The sequence below is a fragment of the Dama dama genome, chromosome 25, assembly GCF_033118175.1.
Source record: "Dama dama isolate Ldn47 chromosome 25, ASM3311817v1, whole genome shotgun sequence".
NCBI classification, from domain to species: domain Eukaryota; kingdom Metazoa; phylum Chordata; class Mammalia; order Artiodactyla; family Cervidae; genus Dama; species Dama dama.
The window spans coordinates 44,249,968-44,265,105 of record NC_083705.1 but is presented as its reverse complement, the minus strand read 5'-3'; the positions used below and the strand labels follow the sequence as shown (position 1 = coordinate 44,265,105).

At 35.3% G+C, this 15,138-nt stretch overlaps 1 protein-coding gene across 2 annotated transcripts in view; it reads right to left on the bottom strand.

The window, feature by feature from the left end:
• NUP155 (nucleoporin 155) overlaps positions 1 to 15,138 on the bottom strand; it is a 52,248-nt gene that overhangs the window by 2,373 nt on the left and 34,737 nt on the right. For both annotated transcript variants that reach the window (XM_061129926.1, XM_061129927.1), the window contains 11 exons: positions 13,040 to 13,231; positions 12,247 to 12,385; positions 11,433 to 11,568; positions 10,420 to 10,573; positions 10,107 to 10,211; positions 9,310 to 9,464; positions 6,042 to 6,171; positions 4,764 to 4,877; positions 3,963 to 4,083; positions 3,217 to 3,327; positions 342 to 478 (listed from right to left, as the gene is read on the bottom strand). In XM_061129926.1, coding sequence (XP_060985909.1) covers positions 342 to 478; positions 3,217 to 3,327; positions 3,963 to 4,083; positions 4,764 to 4,877; positions 6,042 to 6,171; positions 9,310 to 9,464; positions 10,107 to 10,211; positions 10,420 to 10,573; positions 11,433 to 11,568; positions 12,247 to 12,385; positions 13,040 to 13,231 — 1,494 coding nt within the window. The remainder of the gene's footprint in view (positions 1 to 341; positions 479 to 3,216; positions 3,328 to 3,962; positions 4,084 to 4,763; positions 4,878 to 6,041; positions 6,172 to 9,309; positions 9,465 to 10,106; positions 10,212 to 10,419; positions 10,574 to 11,432; positions 11,569 to 12,246; positions 12,386 to 13,039; positions 13,232 to 15,138) is intronic.

The window sequence follows — 15,138 nt, the reverse complement described above, 5'->3', positions numbered from 1 at the left end:
TGGGAGGTGGATTCTTAATCTCTGGACCACCAGGAAAGGTTCTATTCCTTTAAAGTAAGTAATTCTTAATGTATTTAGCCTATTCCACTAAAAGTAAAGCATATATAATTATGCTTTATTGATACTGAAAAATATTTGATTTTTATCATGGTATATAACAAAGCAACTCTCATTACTGGTTTCAAAAGTCTGAAGCATGATAATTTCTGATACTCAACGAATGAATTTCTGATACAACTCTATTATATGATACTTATAAACACACAACCAAAATAATCCTCTCCTATATCTAGAAACTTAGATTGATTTAACTAAATTATTTTATTTAATATTTTCCTTACCCGTGACTTGAACAAGTGATCATATACTTCCAGTAGTCTAGGTAATGGCACTCCAATTTCATTCATTGTCTGTATCACAAAACCCACATCCCAGTTCAAAGTACAAACTTGCTGCTCTAAGAACTGCACAATAAAATCTGGGGAGAGAAAAACATCAGTTGGGATTGTTAACTCTACTTTTGCCCCAGTGTTACCAAGATATAATTAACATATAGCACTGTGTAAGTTTAAGGTGTAAATGTGATGATCTAAAAGATATTGCAAAATGTTTTCCACGATAAAATTAGTTAACATGTCCTTCATCTCATATAATCACTAATTTTTGTTGTTCTAGATTTGTTAACCCTTGATACTAAAAAGTAGGTCTTATTCATAACTGAACAGCTTCTAGAGGGAAATTTTTTAAAAAACAACTTTCAAAACAAATAATTCTTGAATATAAAATAAGGCATATACCAAAACAGGCAAACCTATAGAAACAGAAAGTAGATTAGTAGTTGCTTAAGGCTGAGGGTGGATATTTCTTTTTGATGAAAATGGTCTAAATTTAGCTGTGATGGTTGCACAACTCTGCAAATATGCTAAAACCATTCACTTACACACTTCAAAGCTATTCGGGAAAAAACTATTAGAGTGAATGTAGAAAACAGCAATAAGTACAAGTGGAGAATAGAGACCATTGACAATCACACTATTAGGGCCTGCTGATACTTTTTTTTTAAATTCAATTATTCATTTATTTATTTCTTGGCTGTGTGGAGTCTCAGTTGCAGCATGCAGGAACTTTGACCTTTGTTGTGGCATGAGAGATCTGTAGTTGCGCCATAAGGAATCTTTAGTTGTGGCATGTGGGATCTAGTTCCCCCATCAGAATCAAACCCAGGCCCCCTGCTCGGAGAGCATGGAATCTTACACTGGACCACCAGGGAAGTCTCATGATAAGAGCTCCTTAATATCTTGAAACACTGGATCTTAACAGCTTTCCAGAAAAAGAAGGGATGCTGTATCTTGATTTTAGAAATATTAAATATAATATTCATAAGATTCTTCTTTATTTTGGTGACTCTAATTGTGGTCCCACTCTCACTTTTTACTACCTGTTATGTCATAAATAAGCTCTTAACAGAAGCAATCAAATTCATATTTATGGTACCTAAAATCTGAGACTGACCAATGTGAACAGCCATGGGCAAGAAGAATCACTGAAGACTGAACCTGCATCTTCCCTACAAGTTACCACACGGAGATTCTGGAGAGGTAATGGAAATTCTGAAGTCTCTTAATTTGTTCTAGCTTGAAGGCTCCTGTTTGCCTTTGACAGAGTGATAGAAAAAGGAAGTTCTCTTCTACTCTAAATTTTATTGGGCTGAACCATTAACAATCCTAAGTCAAAGAAGAAACACCCTCAAAAGGTACTGTGCACAATGTGGTCATTTTGCTATTAAAATTGTCAAGCTTCACATACTCATGTGGCTGCTCTTTATTTTACCAATCAATGGAAACAGTGACAGACTTTATTTTGGGGGGCTCCAAAATCACTGCAGATGGTGACTGCAGCCATGAAATTAAATGATTGCTCCTTGGAAGAAAAGCTATGACCAACCTAGACACCATATTAAAAAGAAGAGACATTACTTTGCCAATAAAGGTCCCTCTAGTCAAAGCTCTGGGTTTTCCAGTAGTCATGTATGGATGTGAGAGTTGGGACTATAAAGAAAGCTGAGCACTGAAGAATTGAAGCTTTTGAACTGTGGTGCTGAGAAGACTCTTGAGAGTCCCTTGGACTGCAAGGAGATCCAACCAGTCCATCCTAAAGGAAATCAGTCCTGAATATTCTTCGCAAGGACTGATGCTGAAGCTGAAACTCCAATACTTTGGCCACCTCATGCGAAGAACTGACTCATTTGGAAAGGCCCTGATGCTGGGAAAGATTGAAGGCAGGACGAGAAGGGCAAGACAGAGGATGAGATGGTTGGATGGCATCACCGACTGAATGAACATGAGTTTGAGCAAGCTCTGGGAGTTGGTGATGGACCGGAAGCATGGCGTGCTGTAGTCCATGGGGTCGCAAAGAGTCAGACACGACTGAGCAACTGAGCTGAACTGAACTGAAATGGCATAGGCAGTTTTTAATACTGTACTTATAAGAAATAAGGGTATGATTATAACAGTTTTATTTCTTACCATGTCCAGGGAATACATCCTAAATCAGAGAAGACCTGTAAACAAGTCTGTATCTTCATATTTTAAAAACAATATAAGGTTATAAGTATCTTCATGTTTCTCAACACTTTTCAAAAGCACAAAGTGCTTATTTAACATTCTACTGTATGAATGTATTTATGTTGAGTCTACTGTTTTACAACCAAAGAAGACATTACAAGTTGGCAAATGGCTCATAATAAGAGTTTCCTACCTTACAAATTTGGTTAAGAAAGGGATTCACAGAAATTACATTTTTAACATAACTACTTGCTATTTTAAAGAAAATATGTCCTCAATATACGGGGAGCAGTTAAACCAATCACAGATCATCAACACGTGAAAACATCAGCTATTTTTCCCTTTTCTTCAAACTTGTATAGGGTTGCCAATAATATAACACTGTGGTCTGTTAGCACTATTCCAACATAGCGATATAAACCTGAAAGGTCAAGCAAAGAAAGTTTCACATCCAAAATCATTCATCAACAGATCCTACTATTCTTTGGAAGTGTTTCTTTCTGGAGAGGTAGAATTAAACTTCAAAGCTGATAAACTGCAACAACAAAATGATTTTGCTCTAAAAACCATTATTTTTCCATGTCGGTGAAGAACACCATCAAAACAAAGAGAAGACAAAAGCCCCATGACTGCAGCTGAAGTTATGGCTCACCGAGAGGAAAGAAGCGAGGCGTGCCGGCATATATCTTGCCCAGGAGCACAATCTTGAGACTAAGAGCATGCATCCTGTCTGGGGAGCTCAACGTCACACTTTCATTTAGTTCTATAACAAAGAGACACGTCATTAGAAACCCAAAGTGTTGTTTTTTTCTTTTCTGGCCTTGTGGAATGGGATCTAGTTCCCTGAAAGTGAAATTGTTAGTCACTCAGTCAAATCCTACTCTTTGTAGACCCCAAGGACTGTAGCCTACCAGGCCCCTCTGTCCATGGGATTTCCCAGGCAAGAATACTGGAATGTGTTGCCATTTCCTTCTCCCCAAAGTGTTTTTAACGGGAACAGTTTAAACTATTGTATTGTGTCTCGAGGGACAAAATACGATAGAGCTTGTTTGTATTCATATTAATATAATGAGCAGATTCTGTGTTTCTGTTAGTGTCTGACATACTTTCATCTTAGGAGGAGACTGGTACAGGATTCTGAGCTAAGTATCTCAGAATTCCTTACTAAGCAGTACAAACCACAAAAATCACAATCTTTTCTGAGGGTCCTCTCAAACATTCACTGGAATCCTCTAGAGGATCACCCTCAACCATATCCAGGTACCCGTCACTTACCCTCTGCTTAGGTATATACAATTTTCATGATCCCTTAATATATGATCACTAACAGTGTACATTCACTCTTCTACCGAGTCATTAAATAATGTGTAACTAACAGACCTAGCTGTGAACACTTACCTTTTTCTATGATATCTTGCCAAAGTGTCTGCACCAGTATAGGGTCTGAATAACCAGCACAGTGAATTATTGCAAGTTTACATTCTGCAAGTTTAAATGGGTCAGCAAACTCCCCATAAAGCTGTAGGAGAAAATGCCAACATCCATCAAGAGGTTAGTATTCAGAAATTAACAATAAAGAACCCCCTGAAAGTTAAAAGTAACCAAAGATGTTATCTGAAGTTCCTAAAATATGATATAAATATGTGATGGTGTATAGGTTGTCATAATGCCAGATTAAGAATGGTTAACGCATTTAAACAGATTTCAACATGTGTGCCTTTTTTTTTTCCCTTGGCTAAGAGCAAGATGCTGCAGTGACACTTCTTTTAGAACTAGTATTGTCCAAACTAAGGTTTGAAAAGATCATGGGTATACTGACAAATCTAAGGGTGCTTCTGGGTACTTAAGAGAAATGTCCAGTAATAACTGGAAAAGAAACTGTTCCAGAGGGTACAAAGTGGGAAAGGCTTGGCAAGTTGGGCAAATATAAATTATTTTTTCAAGACAAGAAACAGCCCATAAATTAGATGGCAGGAGTTTTAACAAAGCCCCATGTGAGTTTGATAGATTCTTGACAGAAAGTGGCCTGGAAAGAGAAATATGCTGTAAGGGTGAGGTAACATGGTGGTTTCAGCCCAGTGACGTGCTCCCAAAGATGGCTCAATTGCGTTCTTAAAACACAAAGGAAAATGCAAAAGAAACAAGGAATTTGTAGATAATAGCTGATTATCATAGGGATTTCATTTGCCTTTTTATTACCTTAGTTATGTCCATTAGTTCAGAATCCAGCTGAGAAATTGCATCCTGTACAGAAGAATGATGGGAATATTGCCTTTGTAGTGTCTCTTGTATCTGAAGTTGGATCCTGGCAACCTGGTTTGGGTAGAAAAAAGCAAATCTTAAGTTCTTCATGATAAATCACCAGGTATTTGGAGAAATGACTCCTAGTATCTGACTTTGTTTGCTAAATAAAAAACTTTAAGTTGGTTAAAATAAAATAACAGCATAGTAACCATAGTTAATGAAACTGTATTGCATATTTAGAAAGTTGCCTAGAGAGTAGATATTAGAAAGTTCGCATCACAAGAAAAAAAATTTTTTTGTAATCATTTATGGTGACAAATGCGAACCAGACTTATTGTGATCATTTTACAACATACAGAAAAATTTAGTCATTATGTTGTACACCTGAGCAATTGTTATACATCAATTCTATTTCAATAAAGAAAAATGTACAAAGGCTTTTATCAGAGCAGACTAGCAACCTTTCATTACAACAAAGAGGATTACACAGGTACTGGACTGTGCCTGAGAGCCTTTGCTGCCTACCAACACCAGTCTCTCCCATGATTACAGCCAGACAGAGTGGCCAGAACTCTAGTTTGCAGCTTTCTTGGCATGGAGTCTGGCCCTAAGACTAAGTTCTCTTCAAAGCAATGTGAACATAAGTATGCCACTTCAGGGCTGAGGTTTTTAAGAGTGAATGTGCTTCTGACATGCTTTCTTCACGTTTCTTCCCTCTGATCAAAAAAAAAAAAAAAAAAAAAAAGGTAAGGCTATCGGAATGGTAGAACCAGAAAATAGAACTTGGGAAGTGACATCAACTAATTCGAAGAAAGCCACATGCCAATCAGGAACACCAACTCTGGATGTTTGTGAATGAGGAATAAGCTTTTTACATATGGACCACTACATATACATTAGTGTGTCTCTTAGTAAAGGCTTTAGCCTACTCTACTTCATATATCTGGAATTAATGGTGAATGCAATATAATCTGCTTAGTGTTAGAAGAGTAGAATAAACCTTTAGAAATGTCATAGAGAAAACTTTTAGATTATAGCAATGCCCTAGTACTCAAGTGCTGTATTGCTAATTTTATTTATATATATAACTATGAAAAAGAAAGAAAGAAGGCAGAAGAGATTAAAATTAATACTGACTGCTATAGACCTATTATTTACTAGGGCAAGAAGAGAAGTGGACTAACATGTGGCTGATAATCAGTGTGGACAGGCTTAAGTACTGTTAGCACTTACTTCCATTTTTTCTTCTAATTCGTGAAGGAATTCACCATCTGCAGCTATTGATGAAATGGCAGTGGAACTTTTGGCGCTAAGAATGGCACGAGCAATGTATTCTAGTCGCTGCTGAAGTGAAATTTCTGTGCTGGAGGGGGAAAATCCTTACTTTTATTTATGTGAATTCTTAAGAAGCCAATATATATCAGTTATGATGTACTATTTTATACCAAATTAACATAAAATGCCATTTGAAACTTGAAAAAGTAGAGGATTTCTAACAAAAGAGATCCACAATTTAAGTGAACACATAAAGAAACACTTATGTCCAAAATATTATCTTATTATTTTAAAACTTCAGTATATTAAAACTTGGAACCTTCTAATGTTAAAGAAAACTTTTTTTTTTTTTTTTTTAGTTCTACCACTTTATTGCTACCAACCCATTTCCCTCCACCCTCGTGCACACATGCTCAGTCATGTAATCCCATGGACTTCAGCCCGCCAGACTCCTCTGTCCATGGACTTTTCCAGGCAAGAATACTGGAGTGGGTTGCCATTTCCTTCTCCAAGAAAACTTTTTATTATTCCTCATATTCTTCACTTCTCTACCTTAATGTGGCCAAACCCAAATTGGTACCCAAAATACAGACACTTGAGAAAAAATTATATGCTCAGTTTTAAGGAAGCAAAAATTCTGAAAAAGTACAGACTGCAAAAATGTATTGTTGATTACTTGTAAAACATGCAACAGAACAGTTAAACATCGTGATAAAAATAGAAGCTTTCTATCAGCACTGAAGAGCAATCCTAGCACTCTCACAAGTAAACTCAGCTTGAAGAACCCAGAAAGAAAGACTCATGAGATCTGGAAACCTAAATCATGGTATATCTCATCCAAAGGCAAGAAGAGCTCAACACTGATCTTTAGAACACCTATATCTGGGCAGTCAACACCCATTTGCTCCTCAAAGAATGGGAGAGAAACAAAGAAACACCTCTCTCAGCTAAAAGTGTTGCTTAGTCAGAGTGACTCTGGAACGAATCCAAAGGTGAACTTTAGAAATTTCTCCTGTGTAAAGGATGAACTATGAAAATAAAAAATGTTTAATGCAATTTCTGAAACTTAGTCAGAAAAACTGCTTTTACAAAAACCTGTATTTATTCTTAAAATACATGGAAACTGGGGTCCAAGAACAAACTCTTCCTGGCATTCTTCAATGTTTAATGGAGAAAAATACCTTCTTAGAAGGAAAAACTGAAATCTGCCTCCCTAACAGGGTGATTATGAGGGTCAAAAATATATAAAAGGTCCTCTTAAGTAGTAAAGATATATATGGACAAAGAAAACAAAAGACTCTGTACCTTTAGGAGCCTTGTTTCAAAAAGGCTTTATTTTCCCCCCTCATCTCTTTAAAAAAAAAAAAAAAAACCCACATGAAACAAACATTTTGAAAGTGGATAACATTTCCAAATTACTTAAAGTAGAATATTCTATAGCCTCCAACTTATTTAATGCAGCTTACATATATAAAAAAAAAGTGTAGTGGAAAGAGTAACATAAAAGTTGGAAAAAGATTTTACTGTGGAAAGAGATGGATGGTAAGTTAAGAGCTAAAGACTAGATGTACAGGGTCCTGACATGAAGGGGAAATTAGGGTGTATGCGTGTGTGAAGTAGAAATGGACAATGGGCACTGTTCTTAAAAGTTAGAGGATTTCTGAATATTTTATAACAAGAACGAAATAATTGTGGTAACAAAGAAATAGGTCCATAAATACTAATAAAAAGGCAATTAAGGGCCACTCTAACAGTGCAAGCAATGAGCAGCATGACCGAAATGACTTACAAAGATTTGTAAAGTAATGGTACTTGGATGTACTAAGAGGAATGACAAGAGTAATCCAGAAATGAGATTCTGAAGGCCTGGGTAAGGTCACAGTCCATATGTGCCTCTGAGGGCAGAAAATAATAGGCACTCAAATACTGGATGAAGAAATGAATTACAGAACCTTAAGATAGAGCTGTAGTGAATTAAATATTTAATAATGCTGTTATTTCGTCTTAATTTTATTTTGTTATTATTATTTTTTTTTTTTGGTCAATTCTTAATTATACAAAAACTATGACTTGACCAAGGTCTTTACTCCAAAATACATTTTAGGTCTTTACCAGCTCAAATTCCTTTTCTTTCCTTTTATTAAACCAAAGACAAATTGAAGTCACTACGATATATGTCATTTTCTGTATGTGAGGGGAATTTATGAAAATCAAGTGATTATTATGACCAAAGAGGGCAAGAAGATAAAAAATGCCTTGGGTCCACACACGCAGTAATTACAACTGCATGAGTGCACACCCAGATGCACACTCTCCCACTTGGTATCAGCCAGCTCTGGGTGCTTGAAGCAACCGTCCTGATTAACATGGTTTAATTACAGTTTTGCCTCAAACACCTCTTCTTCCTAACATAACCAATCTTTATGTTTTAGAAATAGCACCATATTCTTTTGGCAACATTTCAAATGAAGAGGGTCAAATTAATAATCTGTCCAAAATTTTATTAAGTTGTCTTTAGGTGACAATCTAATTGGACATTTCACTGTCTTCTGTAACAGAATTCTTAACACTCCTTAATATATATTGCTGAAAAACCTTGTCAGGAACTTAAACCAATGTAAGAGTTGAGTAAATTGGTCTGGAATTTGTTAAACATTTAAAATAATAAAGCCTTTGAGAAGCATTTTTTGTCCTTTTAATTAATAATAGTAATGATCTGCCGTCAGTAGGAAAGACTCTAAAGACACAGTTAAAAGAAAAAGGGTTTAGAAAATAGTTTGAATAGAGTCTGTTTAGTAGGACTTATTTGGTACCTTTACACATTATTAAAAATGAAACAAACAAAAAACTATAAACTTTTAGGTAAATCCAGGGCTTCCCGCAGAGTTCAAACGGTAAAGACACTGTCTGCAGTGTGGGAGATCTAGGTTCAATCCCTGGGTCAGGAAGGTCCCCTGGAGAAGGGCATGGCAACCCACTCCAGTATTCTTGCCTGGAGAATCCCCATGGACAGAGGAACCTGGCGGGCTACAGTCCATGGGGTCACAAAGAGTCAGACATGACTGAGAGACCAACACTTTCACTTTAGGTAAATCCAAATAAAATCATAAAAATTCTATATATGTATAACCTGAATAAAGTTTTCTTAAAATCTGAATTCTAGACCCAGTAACTAGGTATGGTCCAGTTATCAATTACTTATCACAGTGAGAATATGAGGCCATACCTATGCATGTCAGCCAGTTTGGACAGGACACGAGCTGCACTGCTGAAACTTCTGTTCTTCTCGTAATACCTCCAGAGTAGATCCATATAACGAACTTTGTTTTGATCAACTTTGGCCATTCGGACTAGATGTGGCTCCAGAAATGGAGAAGCAATCTGGAAATTGTAGAGTTGTTCAGAAACATTTTCTGACCACCCACTTGCTCTTTACATAATAAATATATCATCATTTTATAGGTGTGCCTTGTTTTATGTATACATAAGCAATGTTATAATCCAGTAATAGATAAGAGAGGGGCAATTTTTCTCACTATAAATTATCAAAGAACTGCTATGACAGTTGTATTACGTTGATAAAAATAACTTATTACAATCCAATTGCAAATCTTTTAATAAACTTTGAGAACACAGCTATTGATTTCTAGCCTCTGAGCTCAAAGGCATCCTTGCCACAATCCGTTGCCATCTATTCACTTCACAGAGTGAGGTACACTGACACTTAGGTTAGTGAAAGGACATTTGTGAAGCAGCTTAATGGCAGAGTTAAGACAAAGTCCAGGTCTCCAAATTCATAATCCATTGATTTTCATGCCACAATATAAACAATCTCAATCAGCTTCTAAGTAACAAGAAAATTAGAGCAACAGGATACCTTGCTCACTAGAAAAAGGTATTACATTACTCGGCTTTTCACTAATACCTAACGGTTGGTATTTCCTAATAACCATATATACTAACTCACTGAGTTAATGCTACTTAAAAATATAAATTAACACTATTGGTATAAAAAGTATTTACCTGTAGCAGTTTATCTGCAAGGTCTGCTTGTATTAGCCAATTATAAAGGGCAATACTAAAGAGTTCATCTTTGGATCGCTGAGACAATTTAAGCATTTGTTCAAACTAAAAAAAACAAAACAGTAAAAATTAGCATAGTTAAACACTTGACCTGACCTTCAGCCTTTTAAACCTCTAGTAAGAAATCAAGAATCCTTAAATGGTAAGTTCTGAGAGCTATCACCTTTCCCTAGATGATTATACCACCGCCACCACTGTGCAGAACTTCTAAATGCAGTGCGTTTTGAGAATGAAAATACACCGTGTCCCTTACGTGATGTCCTGCTTCTTCATTACTCAGCATGTTGGGATCAGATGACAACACCGGAGGCCCGGGCTTCTTGGGGACGCTGGGAGACTGAGGAGCGGCCTTACTTTGATTTACCAGTTCCTGAAGTGTATCCGTAATACACTTGTAACTGTTTAATCTGAGAAAGCATGAAAGAGGAACGGTTACATGATTGAGTTAGCAACTGGTTAACAATCGAAAATACAAACTAAAGGTAATTTTGAATACATACACAATTTGGTATTAAAAATAATACAAATCATACACTTTTCCTATAGGTTTGAGAAGCATTTGTTTAGAAGGGTGAACTCATAAAAATGAAACACATGTCTTAGATTGGTTATATACTTCCTTTATGAATATCCATTGTTTTTTAGCAGTCTCTAAACATTTAAAAATCATCCTTTAAAATACCACAACAAAACAAAACAATTAATCTTCATCCAGAACCAGATACTGAGGACTGGACGGGTGAGGCAGCACTTTTGTTTCCAAACATGAAAATGGATAACCAGCAAGGACGTACTGCATAGTACATGGACCTCTACTCAGCGTTGTGTGCCAGCCTGGATGGAAGTGGGGTTTGGGGGGAAGGATACATGTATATGTATAGCTCAGTCCCTTCGCTGTTCACCTGAAGCTACCGCAATATTGTTAATCAGCTATACCCCAATACAAAATAAAGTTTAAAGTTTGAAAAAGAAAAAAAAAAAACAAACCAGGAACAAAAAACTGACAGTAATACAATTTCAGAAAAACCACAGAAGTAGCTCAAAACATTCCTTAAGAATTCCCACCAGACTATAATTTTATCCCTAGGCAAAGAATTACAATATTGATTCACACCTATGATAAAGTGGGCATTTTTAGGAAAAGCATAATTCAATTTTATAAGGGCTGTACTTGAAACATTATTTTCCTAATACTACCAGTCAAACTTTTCACAAAGAAAAGTCCTATATCCATAAAGTTGAGACTGCTAAGGTGATAAAACTCACCTTTCCTGGAAAGCCTGAAGTCCTACGATATCCTCTTCTGGTTCTCCGTGTTTATAGAAATGAAGTCCAAGACCCTGAGGATCTTTTTTTTCTGCAGCAGTAAGAGACAGCTCCACCACACCCTCATAAAAACGCACTAATGGGAAAGAGTTAAGGCATATTAAGTGGATACATTTTTCCTTAGCTGGCTTATAAAGACACTGATCAAGATTATTATGTTCACCTCTGTAAGGATTCTACTGTGTATTAGTTACCTAGGTGACAGTATCATATAAAATACTTCTGATGAGTCTATCAAAGACTTAGGTTCCAACATGCCTAAAAGGCAGCTATTAAATATATTTTCTTCACTGTAAAAAAAATTTCATATTTAAAATAACAAAGAGGAGGACTACAGTCCCTTGATGGAAAAAAAAAAAGTCTAAGGATTCATAGTACTACCTGTACTAACAGAACATTATGTTTGATTTGATTCCAAGTAATTTTAAACTGAGCAGACAGGTAGTATTTTAAAAAATTGGTCAGAAGAATCTAAAGTATCTGAAAAATATATGTAACCCAGAAAGAAATCTAATACAGATAGTTGTTTAACCAGAACATTGAACTACAGGATTGAACAGGAACCAGAACTACAATGTTAAAAAGTTACACATTTCAAGATAAGAGCACTATAGCTTTTCTAGAAGCTGGTACAGTCATCAAATACTAAGACACAAGAAATTTATTTTGCGTGTCTTATCACTCGGGTCACTGAAAATTGAAGGAAGAATTGCCTCTGAGTTGAACAGAAGGTATGAAACATTTCATTTCTCACCTTGCCTATACTGAGCACAAACACTGGATAGGTCCACCTGATTGCTGATTTTCTGATACTCCTTTAAGGATTCCCTTAGCATTCTTTCCTTTTCAATCTTATTTTGAACTTGTCGGGAATGCTGGAGAAGCTCATTTGCCTAGAAGTAGAGATGACAAGAACTTAGAAAGATATGAAATCAAGCACACAGATGATGCTGTCAATACAGGTTTTAGTCTAAGTCTAAATTTACATCTGGTTTATGACCATCAAAGATAAAAACAACTCTGCAAACTTACTTCTTCTTAATTTTAGGCAGAAAAGTTTTTGACCAAAATATCCTAGCTATTCTTAATTCCTCTCTCAAATATGTTAAGCAAGACAGCTTTTGATTGGTAAATCTCTTGCCTAGTAAATACATTATTGGTCAGCAGCCAGTCCAGGAAACACTGATATTTTAAGGTTTTTTCACCTGTAGGAAAGGATCAATAAAAATTGCCCAATTAACTCTAATTTATTATACACAAGTTTTAGTGATTTAAGAAAAAAATTTTAAAGAAAGGCATATTTAACCATTTTTTCCATATGGTCTAGAAATACTATCAAAGATTCTTTACGAAAAATTTATATATGTATTTTAAGAAATAATATATTCCAACTTCCTTCTTACACAGATGAGAATTCTGAGGTCATGAAAGGCTAAGAGACCTACCCCAAGGTCATATGTCAAGAAAAAAAGAGAGTTTCTGATTACAGTACCACTGTGCTCTTAGCACACTGCAAAAAACACCAAACACGTAACAGGGCATCATACCTTAGAACAAATTGCATCATCAGTGCTATACAGAAGTGGGCAGATGTCCTGTAAGTGTAAACTAATGCCATCAACAGCAGCATTATCTCTGATGTAGCAGTTGATTAGAGAAGCAATTAATGCCCCAGTCAGTTCCTTGTCCCTGATTACCAGGTCTTTAAAGGTGGTGATTTTCAACTGTTCTTGAAATTCCTAGGAGTATAAGAGAAAATTTTTCCTTTGATCAAAAATATAGGAATATCATATTTCTGCACAGAATGAAATTTCTTCAATAATTTAAAATAATTAAAACATTAATAGCCTCTATAATTAAAAAAATAAAATATACTGAAGTATAAAAATAATAAAATTTTACAAATTTTCATAGATCATAGAGAATTGGAAAAGAACCCACAGTATGCCTATTCCAAATCTCTCACTTTACAAACAGAAAGCAAAGCCCAAGTAAGGGCCAAAATGGGAGGCAGGCCTCCTGACTTTAGTTATAACTAGGAAAAAACAATCAATTATCTACATTAAAAAATATTTGGCTTATATTTATCTATCCAAAATAATGTGTCTCCTGCTTGCTCAGTTGTGTCCATCTCTTTGCAACTATAGCTTGCCAGGCTCCTCTGTCCGTGGGACTGCCCAGGCAAGAAGACTGGAGTGGATTGCCATTTCCTACTCCCAGGGATCTTCCCGACCCTGGGATCAAACCTGTGTCTCCTGTATTGCAGGTGGATTCTTTACCACTGAACCATCAGGAAAGCCAAAATAATGTTCAACTTCTATTATTCAAGGACTTCTAACACTGGAGTTTGATCTCATTTTGAAAAAATCAGGTTACTAAAATGGAGTTCTAAAGTATTGAGGTGATTTATACTGCAATAACATTTGGTTTAGCGATTTGACTACTATCTTTTCCTAAATTTCAACAAATACACAATCAATGCTCAATTTTTTTGATTTGTATTTAATTTGCATTCCATGAGCATGTCAGGAAGGAAGCTTTGAAGATGGAACACAAAAAAAATAATTCTGAGGCTAAAAGTTGACCTAGATTATGCTTACCAGCCAATAAAACTAGAAATGATTATTCCAGCTGTCATGGAAAAGAAAACAGCTTTCATAATTAAGCATATTCATTTGAATCTTTAAAAAGATAACAGAAAATATGTCTTTAAAAGGAACAAAACAACTCACTGGACAGTACTGGAAAGAACACAAAGATTGTATTTTAACTTCGAACACTGATACTTAAAAGTCAAGAATAAAAATATTTTTGGAAAAAAAAAATTTTTTTTGGGTAACCAAATAGCCCTAGAGGATAAGGATTAGAACTATAGTTAATAAATATGGAAGAAACCACAGATTTAGAAAATTACCATTCTGTAATCCTAAATGAAATAACTGATTCAGGTAATGACTATCAATTGATGTGATGAAAGCTTGATGAAAGTTCAATGAAGAATTTCACAACAGCAGGACTAGACTTAACTTTTGAACCCAATAATCAATGTCAATATGACTAAAAGTGGGACAATCAAATCTTTTATGTCTCCTAATAAATTAATAAATACATTAGTTAATAATAAACATAATAAATGATTATCTATGAAGTATTCTATTCTTCCTCAAATAAATCGACCTGAACTTCTCAAGCTTCTCTAGACTTGATTTCCATTTCACAGAAAATGCAAGAAACAGGCAAACAAGTTCATTACAAGTATACAAATTCGCTACAATGCAACAGCAGAGAGAGAGAGAGAGAGAGAGTATGAATTACTCTAGACTGAGAGACTAAAGAGAAATAACAATCAAATGCAATGAGTGAATCAACTGTTCAGATTCTGATTAGAATAAACCAATCTACAAAAAGATATTTTTAAGACAGTAATTTCACTATTTCAGATGCTACCAAAGAATTAGTGATAATATTGCTAAATGTAATAATGAAATTGGTGTCCAAGAAAATGGCCATCTTTTTAAAAGAATACACATTAAATTATATAGAAATGAAAAAACATGATGTCAGAGATCTACTTTAAAATAATTCAGTAAAAAAGAAAATAAGGGGATAGATTAAGCAAAAGGGGTAAAATGATGAAAATGCTGAA